General features: G+C 35.6%; 1 protein-coding gene across 1 annotated transcript in view; it reads left to right on the top strand.

The window, feature by feature from the left end:
- Nucleotides 1-1,052: 1,052 nt before the first annotated feature.
- The window catches only part of GPR126 (G protein-coupled receptor 126), a gene marked incomplete at its 5' end in the record, with an annotated part of 33,861 nt that continues 20,737 nt past the window's right edge, over nucleotides 1,053-14,176 (top strand). The window contains 7 exons of the mRNA XM_010193165.1: nucleotides 1,053-1,195; nucleotides 1,793-1,907; nucleotides 3,881-3,942; nucleotides 5,426-5,633; nucleotides 6,107-6,272; nucleotides 9,595-9,735; nucleotides 13,319-13,435. Coding sequence (XP_010191467.1) covers nucleotides 1,053-1,195; nucleotides 1,793-1,907; nucleotides 3,881-3,942; nucleotides 5,426-5,633; nucleotides 6,107-6,272; nucleotides 9,595-9,735; nucleotides 13,319-13,435 — 952 coding nt within the window. The remainder of the gene's footprint in view (nucleotides 1,196-1,792; nucleotides 1,908-3,880; nucleotides 3,943-5,425; nucleotides 5,634-6,106; nucleotides 6,273-9,594; nucleotides 9,736-13,318; nucleotides 13,436-14,176) is intronic.

The raw sequence follows: 14,176 nt of genomic DNA, 5'->3' as shown, positions 1-14,176 counted from the left end.
GCCGCTTCCCAGGCTGCCAGGAACTGCTTACACACATCACGAAGGGCTATCTTTATTCAGGCTGCTGGGTGTCCAAGGGCAAGGCTAAGATGAAGACAACCCAGACTTGCTTTTTCCTTTTTTCCACATTTTGGCTCCTGTGGAGATCCAATGTTCCATGTTTCAGTGGCGTCACCTCCTACTGGACAGAGCCAAGCAATGCTCTTGGGTACCAACATATTCTCTTCTCCAACATGTGTTTTCTATGTCCCAGGAGGAAATTTTTGAGCCTTCCACTCCGGGCTTCTTTTCTGTGTCCTACTAGAACTGCTTTTCTGTTCATTATTTCCCTGCCAGAAAAGCTATGTTTTTGGACAAGGGTGGGGACTGTTTTATTTCTCTCACAGGAAAGAGACTTAGGCACTTTGAACTACTTCTTATGCCCAAGAAAGTAGCAGTGGGCTACAGTACAAAACTGCTATTACTGCTCAAACGTGAATTACTCATCTGAGCAGCTAGACTTTCCTAACTAGGACTAAAAGTTTCGGAAGCGTGTTAGGGTGTTTTTCACTCCATCAAAATTTAGACATTGAAACGTTAGGCATCTGTTCTTTTTTAATCTTCTAGTCTTCCTCTGTAGTCAGTGAAGAGATAGACCCTCTGGAGAGTGACTTGTCCCATCCTGACAAGTTTTGTAAAGTGGGATGAAGCAGCTCTTAAGTTTCTAAGCCATCAGCAAACAGATTTTTAAATTTAATTAGGGCCCATTTAGAAGTCACAGCTCACAACTTTATGCTCTCATTTTAAAATATCTTAAAATAATGAAAATCTTCTGAAAACATTTCTCTTTTGATGAGGTGCTTCTTTAATGGTAGCTAGAGGATGAAATTTCCCAACCATACTTTCTTGTCATGGCCCTGTACATACAAAAATAATAATTTACAGATAATGAGCAGCATTGTCTTGGTGACACTGCTTCATATTCAGAAAACTAGAATTTGTCAAATATTTTTATTTCCACACATTTGGCCTCTGCTGTTCTGACTCAAACACTCGGGTAATTTTCCTTGCAGTTTTGAAGTTTTGGCTCTTCTGGTTTATAATTCTACCAACAACATCAATTTAGAAGAGGAAGAGATCCGACAGAAGCTCATAAATAATAATGGGACCATGGAAGGAGGTTATAAGCTTCATACTGTGGATGTTGATCCAGTGGGTGAGTACATTTTGGCTTTGTTACACAACAGATTTTGTTTGCTTGCCCATAAATAAGCATCTTCTGTGTTAAAACAATCTTACATTTCCAAATGATATGACAGTTTCAGATTTTAAATTGTCCCTTTAAGCCTCATTGTTCCACTAATCTCTGTGCTCAAGATATGTCTTTTAACACAAACTCAGTTGTCCAGATTGCTTTAGTCAAGTGTTTTGCCGTCTGATGCAAAGAGGATGGGACAGTTCCTGACAGCTCCTCTGATAGTTTGAGGATAAAGAAGCACAATTTACAGCCAGAGCCATAACAAGACATTTTAGTTCTCCAAGGCCTCTCATGCCCACTCCTCAACCCTGTTGTTTTTGCTCCTGCCAGCTGCTGCGCTTAATCAAACTCCTTTTAGCTCTCATCTTTTCCATTCAGTATATGTTGTCCTCTGCTGTGCAACTTTCCATTGCCACTACTCTATAGATAACAACCAAACATTTAATTTAAAGACAGCTTTGTGCTGTAAACTGGTTGATGAGCAGGGGACAAGAAATGGAAGATGATTAGATGAAGAAAATTATCATTAACAATGATATACGTTTATTTTTACAGAAAAATGTTTAGCTGAAGAAAACCCTCCAAACTATTTTTGGCCAGATACCAGACCAACTGTGACCAACTTCACATTTTGCCACGGGAGCTCAGTTCAGACTGCATCAAGAACCTGGTAGGTGTTCAAATATCTGAGACGCTGAGAGGATCAAATGCTGGTTATATAGTTAAACTGCATCTTCCATAATGATTGCCATTGGCTGGTATTGTATTTCAGGAAGATGATTTCTGTAGTGTGAGAGATTATATGTGTGAAGTAAGAGTATGCACTTCACTGGCAAGGAAAAAAAAGCTCATCTGTCACTTCTGGAGAGCATACGGATGCCCAAAATTAATACATGTTCAAAGTGACTTTAAAAATAGCACCTTCTTACAGAATGAAACTGCTTTCTTCAAGTCATGATGTTTATGTTACTGAAACCAAAGTTTCACATTTGCTATCTAACTTGTATAGGAAATTCTCAACAAAATTCTGTGAAGATGAGATGTGTATTTGGTTTAATCCAGAACCTCTCATCTCATTAAGGGAAAGTAGAAGAATTTATGTGAAACAAGCATTTTGCCACTAGTCAATCATAAGTGAAGGTGGGGATAATCTTATACTTAAAGATTTAAAATTGTGGGTTTTTTGGTTTAGGATAAATTTTCCCTAATTTAGGCTTTCTCTGTGAACATCTACAAAAGATTACTGTATCTGTATCTGTATTTCCCATTTATAAAATAGGAATATTATTACTTCCTTTGATATATAACCAAAACAATATGGCTTTGATCTCATTTGAGTGCCTTGAACATGGCCATGATGATGCAATATTAATTAATTTCTTCAGTATTTAGAGTGATCACCACTAAATGCAATACAGTAGTCTTATCCGCCCACATTGCATTTGAAACATGTTCTGAGAAGACCAGATCTTTTACTTTTTGAAAACAATATGGCAACACAGATATGAATCAGCTTTGAGGTTCTGTGCCAAACAGGAAATCGACCAGCATTATATTTAACTAATTCACTTCCTCAGCCTCTTAATCTTGTACAAGAACTCCTGGATTCTGAATGACCGACTTTTGTTGTAGAGTGAGTAGTGCAGAAGTCAAATTGCTTTTTGTGTCAGAGCCTCAGAATTATTGAAAATTAAGGCCTCTGGCAGTATTATCTTTATTGTTCATTTGTGGCCTACACAATACCACTGATTGTCTGTGTACAGCACTTCTCATAAAAAGTTGCTGTGTTTTGCACTGTGCTATACTGTGCTTTACTTGCCTCTGCCTCCATTAGTTTTTGCCAATATGGAGCACTGGTGGGATGTGTTTTGAGAGAAGAGGAAGCTCTTCTAATGGTCTCTTCTAGTCCTATGCATCCCACAGTAGAAGTTTACCTACTAGTGTGCATTATAATAAAGATGATGAACTGAGGAGTAACTTTATTCTATCATGTGCAAAGTGAAAGGATAACTTCTTCCCATTATCCATCATGTCTTTGCCTTGCCATGCCATGTTAAAGCGTGTTTAATTTTGGAGCCATATCTAGGTATTTTACTGTTGTAAGGCTTTTTTTAAAAAGCATTTTGAAAAAAAAAATCTTTATATGTGCCCTGTATGTTGGACTTGAGTCTGATGATGACCTGCCCTAGTTTTCATGGGTGGCATAAGCTTATATCTCCACGTAGGTCCTGTGCTTGTTCTTCTGAGAGGTAGTATGGCTTGCTATTGATTTGGTCAAAGCTGTTTATATCAAAGGGAAATTACAGAAACAGCATCTGATTAGGCCATAATAGGGGCATGATAGTTTGTGTCAACATTTGGGTCTTTCCTGAAATACAAGGCCAGAATTTCTACTGATGCAGTTTATCAAATCAGTATAGGAACCAACTGGGAATTTGTCCAAAAGAACTAAGGTTTCTCTCAGCACTTAATTGATCATATATTTCCACTGTGTAGCATATATATTTCATTTCACTAGGGGCCATATTGCTAAGAAAACTGTGACTTGAGAAGAATGGACCACTTTGACACCTACAAAAGAATCATAATTTACATAATTTTGCTATTGTATTTCATGTGAATTTTGTCATTTTTCCTCTTTAGCTATTTGGGTCTGCAGAATTATACATCATACTGGGGCCAGCCTGATCTTAGAAATTGCACAGGTGTGTATATTGGTGTTGGTCTTTGGCTAAAGGAATAGTTTTGTAGACTTTGGCTACTGCTTTCTATATAGGAAGTTATATTAAGGAAGAATATCTTCCTTCTTTATGCTAAGTTGTTTAAAATCTTTCTGAAAAATCAGTGCAAAGTAAATATTTAAACTCTGGGGAAGTGCACCAAGTTTAATTCAGCCCACCCATGAAAAGCTCTGAATACCAGTTAATTAAATAAATCAAACTCTTCAGGTAATTTAAGCAAGAATAGAGATGGTGGTAGCTTGCCTCAATTTGATATTCAGGTTCAGACAAATTTTTAACTGTTTCCAATGCCTGTAAGTGCCAGTGGAAAGACTCTCACTCTATTCACTGGGCTTACGATCAGACATTTTCAGATTTATTCTCAGTGTGCAAAATACCCCTTTATGTCATTCTGGCCTTAAAGGAGTAATAAAATAAATAGACAACAATTTTATGGTGCCTTTTTTAGTGCCAGAACTAGTGAAGAAGATGATACTCTCATAAGTAATTCAGAGCACCTACAGTAAGCTCCTGTTCTGAACTGCTTTCTGGAGAAGCCTCTTTTTCTCTCTCCACTGATAGGGGGGTCCTAGGGAGCCTGGCTACTTTAATTAGTTGATTGAGTACTTGCAGTCAGGCTATATGAAAACATTGTTTGATATAAAGTAAACATTCCATAGTAAATGTACCAAAAGTTGTATTATAAAACACATTAAAAAACCACAGCCAGTTGCAGACTAAAGAAGGCTGATCTTCTTCTAGAATCTTATTTGCAAATTCCAACAAATCTCAGATATTTTGATATTATAAAATGTTAGTATTTACATTAGTTTTCTATCCATGTGACACCAAATTTACAGCTTAACTTGTGATTTACACTAATGTTTTGCCATTGGACACACTATCAAACTTTTCTTACCAGGAAGACTCTTCTCATTAAATGTGCTCATGTGTTGTGCTTGTCAACTCTCTGAGCAGGAGTGCAATCCTCTGGAGGAACTGAGACATTTGCAATGGGGTCAGACTTTCTCCCCAAAGCTTAAAAGAGTCAATACTTTGTCCATAATGCTGACTTTGGATGCATGTTTTACTTCAAAAGTGAAACTGGTTTTCCCAGTGAAAAAGAAGGGATAGCATAAGGAGAAAAATGCTTCTTATTCCTTACTTCCCCTATTTTTTTTTCTTCCAATCAGCCCTTTCAATAGTAGTTCTGATTTACAAACTCAGATCAAATTAAGGAAAAGAAAGACACAGCCAATGAAGACAGTATATAATAATCAGCAGGTTCTATATACTTTTTCATAAAATTACAAATTTGATAAAATGATAAAATCCTGTGTTCATTACAAGTACGGCAGAACATGCTCTAACTTTCAACAATGAGGATAAAAGTTTGTATTTCTGATTTAATTCAGAATTGATATGCATTATTTTTTATTTTTACTTCGTTTTACATGTATGCTTACAGAAAATGCAGCTGATATAGCTAATCAGCTTCTGAATCTCACTGGTGAAGGGCAGCAGCTAACCTCAGACAAAGTAAATGATGTTGTGCAAAAGCTCAAAAAAATTGTGAATGATGAAGAAATTGATGAATCTCTGGGTTCTACTGTGGTGACAATTTTTTCCAATATTCTAACCAGTTCAGACAGTGTACTGGCAGCATCATCTTCAGAGTAAGTATTTCTGCATTTAAGACAAGTTTTTGAGAGCAACCTGCAAGGTTGGAAGGATTCATCCTTATGTATATGTAGACAAACAATTGCAGTATGAAAATCAAGCTTTTCTAATTTTCATCAAAAAGAATTTTCCTAATTAGATATACAAATATTTCTTCTTGTACTAAAATGAATGTGCATGACAAAGATAAAGTATTTGAATGGAAACGAAGTCTTCTGATACATGGCACAGCATAGATCTAAGTATTGTTGGAAAATTGTTTCAGAACCAGTGATATGTAGTCAGATAGTTTCTGTCAATCAAAATAGTTGCATAAATGTACAGCCTGACAGTCTCCTTATGAATACACAGATGAGTAAAAGAAACATAGTCAATAATAAGAGGATCATCTTAAACGTGGAGAACATACAGAGCATAGTATTTTTTTTTCTGTATTCAGTTTTTAGAATAATTTTGTTTCTGTTTTTAGAGCTCTAAAAACTATTGATGCCTTGGCTTTAAAGATCCAGTTCACTGGACCATCCATGAGTATCTCAACACGAAACCTTGCACTTGGAGTGTCTTCTATAAACTCAACTTCATTCAGAGGTGGTTCTTTCAGTGTCAGTCCACAGAATAATGCATCTGATTTCCAGGTACAGAAGAAGCAGTTGTATTTGACCGTGTTGTTCCAAGTGTGTTTACAGTGTTTCCTATAAAACCACTTACAACTCCCAGTTCTCTCCCTATTTTGTATTTCCTTTTTCCTGCAATCATCCAAACAGATTAATGTAGTATTTCCTAGAGTGACAGGAAACCCAGATAAACTCACATGTTTATGAAAAGTAATGAAGTCATGAAAAGTAATTTGCTTAAAAATCCACAACAGACTTTATCCATTTTAGGTTTTTTTGGGTTTGATGGGTTTTTTTTGTTTGTGGGTTTTTTTTAACTACTAAAAAGGGAAAGTAATCTTTAACAGTCTGCCGTATTACCCATTGTACATTAGCTAACAACTCCACTGAGGCATTTAAGCTTTAGAATAAGACACCTAAACGTAGGTATATACATATAGATTTCTGCAGATATAATAGGCTTCAACATTCCAGTATAGTTTAAACACCTACTGCTAACAGAGACTTGAGGCTGATCCAGTTGTCCACGTGTAGGTTGAAACTCTTGTGCCATCTGGGATGTCTGAGGCATTTCAAGACATTAACATGGAGCTTGACCAGCCTAGACATAAAAAAATAAAAGAAACACTCAAAATGTAGAATGGTCTCCAGTGCTACAGTATCTAGACAGGCTGCTATAGTTAAGATAGTTGTCATCACCTCAAAAATATTTTTCTTCCTTTTTTTCACAAATAGAAAAGCTCAGAGATCTAAAACCTATGAAAAACAGCATTTGAGATGCACATTAGTACCAATTGCGATTTTCCAAAGGTTCTGTTGAAATCAGTAGCATAGCAACGAGGTGCCAAGACTTACTTAAATTTCACTATATACCTATCTGCCTGTTATGGCACCTAAATGCTTTTTAAAAGCATAGTGCAATGTATTTTTTTCACAGTTATGTAAGAAGTCTACGACAGAGGAAATGTAGTCTCCTGGAAGCCTAACCATTCAAATACAGTGACTCTTACTTATAGAAACACACAGAAAAGATTAAGCAGAAAAAATTTAAAAACCTACTGTCATTTGGGCCAGAGGAACCAAAACTGAATTCAAACAAAACATGGCATTATGAAAATGGTTAAAAACTAATCACTAGACTATAGGCATCTTATGGAACCAAATTAATTTCTACTGCAAATTGGCAAGACAACAATCCTAATAAATGTCTGATCATTTTATAAAGTACTGTGTACTGTAAAAATAAAAAACAGTAATGAAGGCAGTGCTAGAAAAAGTACTAGCAATATAATAGACTGCAGGCCTTTTACTTGCTTTGTATATAGACTTTGGATCAAAACTCAAATGCTGGTTTAAATAGATACAAATGGATTTAGTTTAAGTGAGTTGTCACATATTTATATTCACAGATATTTTGGCTAAAATGTCTTTGAATCAATTTTATTAGAAATTTGTTGCGATTGTAAATCTGCTTTTGCTTAACTTTCTTATTAATGAAGCTCAATAGCTGATTTTTCTTTGTTATCAAAGGAACATTTCTCCTCCAGATTTCATCATGTATTTATGGAAAGAGGAAAGGAAAAATTGTGAGGCCAGGTTTGGGATATTCGCATGTATAGTAAGAATTACCATCTGTGGCTTGAGGACATCCAGGAATTTTCTTGCCCTGGAATCATTTATAACACCACTGTCTAAACAATCATAAAATCCAAGCTCCATCAAATTATTTATAATATTCCTATTGGAACATAAGTTTGTTCTCAGACTTTCACATTTCCAACAGCTGAATGAGAATTCTTAACATCCTTCCTGCCAGAAAAGTCTGCAGCAGCTGTGGTCACCATTTATATTTTCCATGCCTATCAGGAAAGATACTTGCAATCCCTGCTGGAGGGAGATTCCCTTGTGAAAGCCCAGGTTTTTCACCAGTGATGTGATGATCTAGCCCAGGCTCATCAGGGAGCATTAAACTCTTCAAGCTGTATGTCAGAATGTTTCCAGATTTTATTTCTTTTTTTTTTTTTTTCTTAAAGTAGATATCAAGGAAATGTATCCATGGCAATTTGGAAAGATTCTATTTCAGTTCCCTGTGTCTTTATGTTTCTTGCCAAACCTTTGACTAAGTTAGCCTTTGGTGATTCATATTATTAAATTGTTCCTGTAATATATCCATATTTCTTTATAGAAGCCTCTTCCATTCTTTTTGCAGACAGTGCTTAATAGGACATCTTTATCATATACATACTTTCTGTTTAATGTGGCAGAATTCTCCTTTCAAAACCTTTTATTCAACTGTATTTCACCCTGTCAAGGTGAAATTATATCTTATGAACCACTTCTTACTGATTTTTAAGGGTGCTTGTTATTCTCAGTAAATCAGTGAAAATTTAAAAGTTAAATAAATCTATCAGTAGCCTATGGCTTTTATTAGCTAATGGTGCTTTTAGAGTCATAAAACTGATCATGAGAGGCATAAACAGATGACTAAGTTGCCTCTGGAGAGTTCAGAAGTGTGAGTTTCCTTATCTCTCAGTGAAATTCTGAAACATTTTTGCTATAGAGACACAGTGAGATGGTTTGCTCCTCTTCCTTTGATGGGTAGGGTGGCACACATTGAGTATGCCATGGTGGGAAAGCATGCAGTCATAGAATTGCTGCCTGCTAGCTAATGAAATGCACGTTTGCATCCTCATTTATATCCTGCCCGCTTGTTACATCCCTGTGCCATAGAGGGCTTTCAGCTGTCTGACATGTTGCCAGCATAGATTAAGCTTATATTGATGGCAGAAAGTGTCTTTTTTTGTACTACATATCACAATAAATACAGATAAATATAGTGCTACATAGCACTAATCATTCTTTTTAAATCTCCCTTTGTAACAGAGAAACTAGAAAAGCTCATAGAGAATTAATTCGGATGTGCAGATCAAGCCAGATAATACAATTTAAGAAAGAAGGATTCAAAACATATTTTTCAGTTCTTAACATTGTTTGGTATGAGGAAGGTATCTTGAAAGTTACTGAATATTGTTATGACTGCCATGATTGCCATCTTATTATTCCCAAATCATCTTTATAGCAGAGGAGGAGTTTGTTGGTTTGTTTCTTTTATCTAATACCTTTTTTGTGTTGATCTCATGCTGGAAGGGTAGGAAAACCTCTCTAGACCTTTTAAAAATGTATTTATTGCACCAACTCTTACACAGGTACAAGTCATATTAGTGCTGATTTGTTCTAGTCCCATGTTTAGATATCTTAGTGTAAGGGTGTGAACCCAGTTGTGGATAATGTATGGTTTGAGTTCTTTGTTTGAACATGTTCTTCTGTTGTTTTTATTTAACAGATAGATTTTGACAAGGATCAGACAAATGGCTTCGCTTCTGTTGTTCTGCCACCAAGTTTACTGAAGAATTTAAGTCAAGATGAGTTTGAAGTTATATCCAGGGCTCAGTTTACTTTCTTCAATAAAAATGGTCTTTTTCAGGTAAACTTTAATTTGTTTAAAGTCATTTCAGTTAGGATGAGTCAAAGCCAGCTGCAGAAAGTTTTCTGTAGTGTAATCATTTCACAGCATCTCATGAGTTATAGGAATAGGAAGGTGAGAGCAAATGTAGGCGCTAGAGACAGTGTTATGTTCAGAGTGACAAAATAGTTGAAGTGTCCAAGTTGAATTCAAGTCAGTGATTTGACTCCAAATTCCTGTCACATGTGAGAGAAACTTTTTCTCAGGGTAATCTATTCAAAAGTGTATCTCAGCTGCTTTTAATCAGAGTAAAGTAGCAAGGAATCTTATAGGGCATCTTCTGAGTTGGTTGACACTCATATTCAGATGACTACTTATATTCAATTGGAAACTCTGGGCTGATGATCATCAGCTAGAGAACATTTGTTTCTACACATGCTATTCTTCCTTTCATATGTGTGTTCTCATAAGCATACCATATTTTAATATGCAATAAGGATAACAATACTTGTACCTGAAAACCAAGGAGACTCAGGTAGATTTGACTTCTTCTCCTTTGGGTCCCATCACATGGTAATTATAAATAGTTCCTGAGTGGTGGGTGCCAAAAAATTTAGGAAGAGTTCACAGCTTGGACCAAAAAAACCCAACCGAAAACACACCTATTAAAAAAAAAAAAAGGAGTTAATTAAGAAGAAAACATTGTTTCATAGTGAACTGTAGACTGAGCCTCAGAAGACTTGAGTTTGTTTTCCCATTAGTATTTCAAGTGACCTTTAGCTCCTGTGCATCCGCAGAACTCGGTAGTATTGTATTGTCCCTATATTATTGTTTTTATTGGCAGTGTATCCAGATTCTTCAGATAATCTAGGCAAGAAAATACCCATGACCCTCAGTTGCCTTCTGAAATACACCCTGAAGTATCTTTAACTATTTAAAATAGTATTCATTTTAAGCTCACTTTTGAGAAAACAAAGATGGATACACTTAATAAGGAAAACAGAAGAATACAGATGTAGACTTGTCATAGTGGCATTAAATCATATACAGTCAGAATGTGTCCTTTAATGGTGCTAGAATGTGTTTCTAATGCATACTTAATAAGTCATTGGAAAGCAAAAAAATAAAATCTGCATCTAAATTTGCAACTAAAATTCCTTCCTTTTTTTGGTGTTTTTTCAAATTATTGGTGGGTGATATGGTCAACACATTTAATTTAAAAAGTGTAAAACTCACATTTTAGTAAGTCTAAAAATAAAGTAAGTCTTAAAAAAAAAGGCTAAAAATAAAGCCTAATAATAAATTGATCCACATACAATCTCAAACCCAATAACTATCCATTAGTATGAAAGTATTTCATAAACATACGTATTCCAATTGCAAATTAAAAAAGTCCCAAAGCTATTAGCTGTATTTCTTGTAAGAATTTAACATAACAATGAAACATCATACTGTACAGCACTGGAGGGGTTTTTTTAATTGCAACTGAGAGAATGCTAGTAAGTTTTAATTTGTCATTCATTAAAACCTGATGGTTACAATACTTGAAAGACTATATGAAAAACTGATGTTAGCTATTCAGAGTGGGATTCATTTCACCAAAGGAAGGTGTGTTCAATGTACATACCTATTCTTGAACTGTTGTCCATAAGTTGTCCTCAAAGCCAGTCGGTGCAAAAGAATGGACACTGTTGAGGAATGACACAATAAGCATCAGTTCCCCAGACAAAGAAGCATAGTGCAGTTTGAGGCACACCAAGGCACAAAAGTGCTACCGACTGGCAGACGTGATAATGAACCTGTCAGAGATGTGTGATCTTCTGCAGTAGCAGCTGGAGACAGGCCAGGATACCCTAAAGCTTCTAAAATGGACACTTGTTTTTGGGGAACCCATATTTGACCTAGATGCATAGAATAGGTAAGGTGGATTATGCCCTGGATGTGCCAGTTTCCTTTCATTCACTATGTTAAGATATGCTAGAATGGCTACTTCAGTTCTAGACATCTCTGTTTACCTGTCTAAAGCTATGTTGGAATTATCATCCTCATAAGTTCGGAGTCCATGAAAAGAATGTGTAAATACGATAAATATGTGAATTGTAATGATTGTTAAGACTAGACCAGATTTTTATCATTGATGCTAGACTCAACATTGCTTTCCTTTGTACTTCTATATTTTATTGGCTAAAAGCTTACCCCTAACTTCAGCTGAGCACAGCCTTAGAGCTAAATAAGCAGTTATCTGTATTTTACTTTAATGCATACATTATTTCTGTTCTTTTCTGAGATCAAGTAAGAATATATTAAATAGCCTTCCCTAAAGAGACTATATGATGCATATCTCTAGTTTTTGTTATCTGCTAGAGACAGAATTCCCTGAAGCCCATAGAAATCTGTCCAAAGGCTTTCCTAGACTTTGTCAGATGTTGAAATTTAGGTTGTAGTCAAGCGGTTTTCTCTTGTTTGAATGCTCAAGAACTATCTAGAAAACCGCATTTTCAATCCTCTGCTGTTTTTAAGTTTTTAGGAAATTGTGTCACAAAGCTCCAGTATAGTCTGAAATACTGTGTTTGAAAACTCTTGGATGTGGTTTTTAAGAAATGGAATATTCTTCTCAGGATAATGTGCACTTAATAACCGAAGCTATTGTGTTTCTCATGAGCGGTGGAATCTCATGAAACCAGTGCTGATACCTGACATCTTGTCAGGCTAACAAAACCTCTGGACTGAAGGAATTTGGGATGGGGACAGGAGTTTGGCAGCCCAAATATTTGAAGGGAAAGTGAGTGGCGACAGACGTCATTTGACCTAAGATCTGCCACAGGCAGTGACGAAGCTTCCCAACTTCCCATAACACCAGCTAGACATGTAACTATGCAGGTTTCAATGGAAGCTCATCAAAAGAAAATAATATTTCCAAAGCACTTCCATTTTAGTACATCATCAGTTTCCAAGGAAAACTTCTCTTTTGGAAAAATTCCTAACCTGATGCTTTTTCACTGCAGGTTAGAAATGGGATTGCTCAGTGACAACATCAGTCTTCAATTTAAATTCCCATCAAATGAAGCCTTGTAGAAAATATTATGTTCTACAGTACAAAAAATTGCTCTGAATTTGTTTACTACTTCTTAGTCATTCCTTGTAAGATGAAGGATGATTTAGCAACTATACACAGAGAACAGGTTATTCTCCAGAAACTTTACATCTACTAAAAACGATAGCATCAACAATAAGAAAGCAAGCTAGTTCATTCTTGTCTAGGAAAATGAGCTAATCATATCATGGGTTGTTATCTGCTACATTGTTTGGTTTATAATTTTGTTGGCATCAGACATAAGGATTAAAAGGGGAATTTATGCCTCTTAACCTCTCTCAATAGTTGTGCCTATATATGTTTATGACGATAAGGAAAACAAGGAAACTTCCATGAGACAAACCCATAATTTGATTTTATAAACATAATGTTCTTACATTGCATGATCAAAAGTGTAGAAATGCTGACAACTTGTTTATTCTGGCATGCTGCAAAAATAAAACTGTGTACTCTGGCTTTTATGTTATGTGCTGTGTAAGCATTTATTATATTTTTATGACTCTTTCAAAGGATGCAGAAAATCCTGCCAATTTGACCAGTTTTGTGGTGGCATGCAGTATTGGAAACATAACCATTCAGGATCTCCAGGATTATGTGAAGATTACAATTAAGCATACCAAAATTCAGGTAAAATAAGACTGATTATTCAGAGGAACAAGAATGCAGATTATGTATAGTGAAAGCTAAGCATATAGCTTGATTGAATTTGCTGGATTTTGATTAAGAACATAAACTCAACTGGAAATAAAAACTCTAGAACAAAAGCAAGTGAGCAAAAGTAAAAACAAATAACCTCTCCCATCCTCACACATTCCTATTCCATACATGATCTAACATTTATCTGAAGGGGTATTGATTCTGTCACTCAGAAGCAGTTTCTGTGCCAATAACTGTAGAAAAAACCTCTGTGCAAGACAATGTTTGTGACCAGGAACATGATTTATTACACTGGAACTTTAGAATGACTTAAATTCTTTGATCAAACATGAATTGCTTTGTTAATAATTCCCCAAGTTATTTTGTTGTTGTGTGGTTTTCAGCAAAGGAAGAATGAAGAGAACCATGTTGTTAAAATATGACTACAATTAACTTAGAGAAATACAGACCGAATGCAACCTTTTCCACATACTGTTTCAGTTAAAAAAGTGTGAGCTTGACTCTGTTCTCAGACACGTTGTCAGTAGCTACTCCAAAAGAGACAATAGCACTAGAGGTTATGAAAGATGATCTTAAAATGCAATAACTCAGTAAATTGTTTGTGTAATGATAACTTGATTTGTAATTTTCACAGTTCAATTCACTTTATCTTAAATTCCATTATAATGATTGTTTTAAAATCACACAAAACAACCTCCACTTAGGTTCAGC

This window comes from Mesitornis unicolor, unplaced genomic scaffold, assembly GCF_000695765.1.
Source record: "Mesitornis unicolor isolate BGI_N332 unplaced genomic scaffold, ASM69576v1 scaffold55119, whole genome shotgun sequence".
Classification (NCBI taxonomy): domain Eukaryota; kingdom Metazoa; phylum Chordata; class Aves; order Mesitornithiformes; family Mesitornithidae; genus Mesitornis; species Mesitornis unicolor.
The sequence above is the reverse complement of the archived record's forward strand: the minus strand, read 5'-3'. Positions and strand labels throughout refer to the sequence as shown.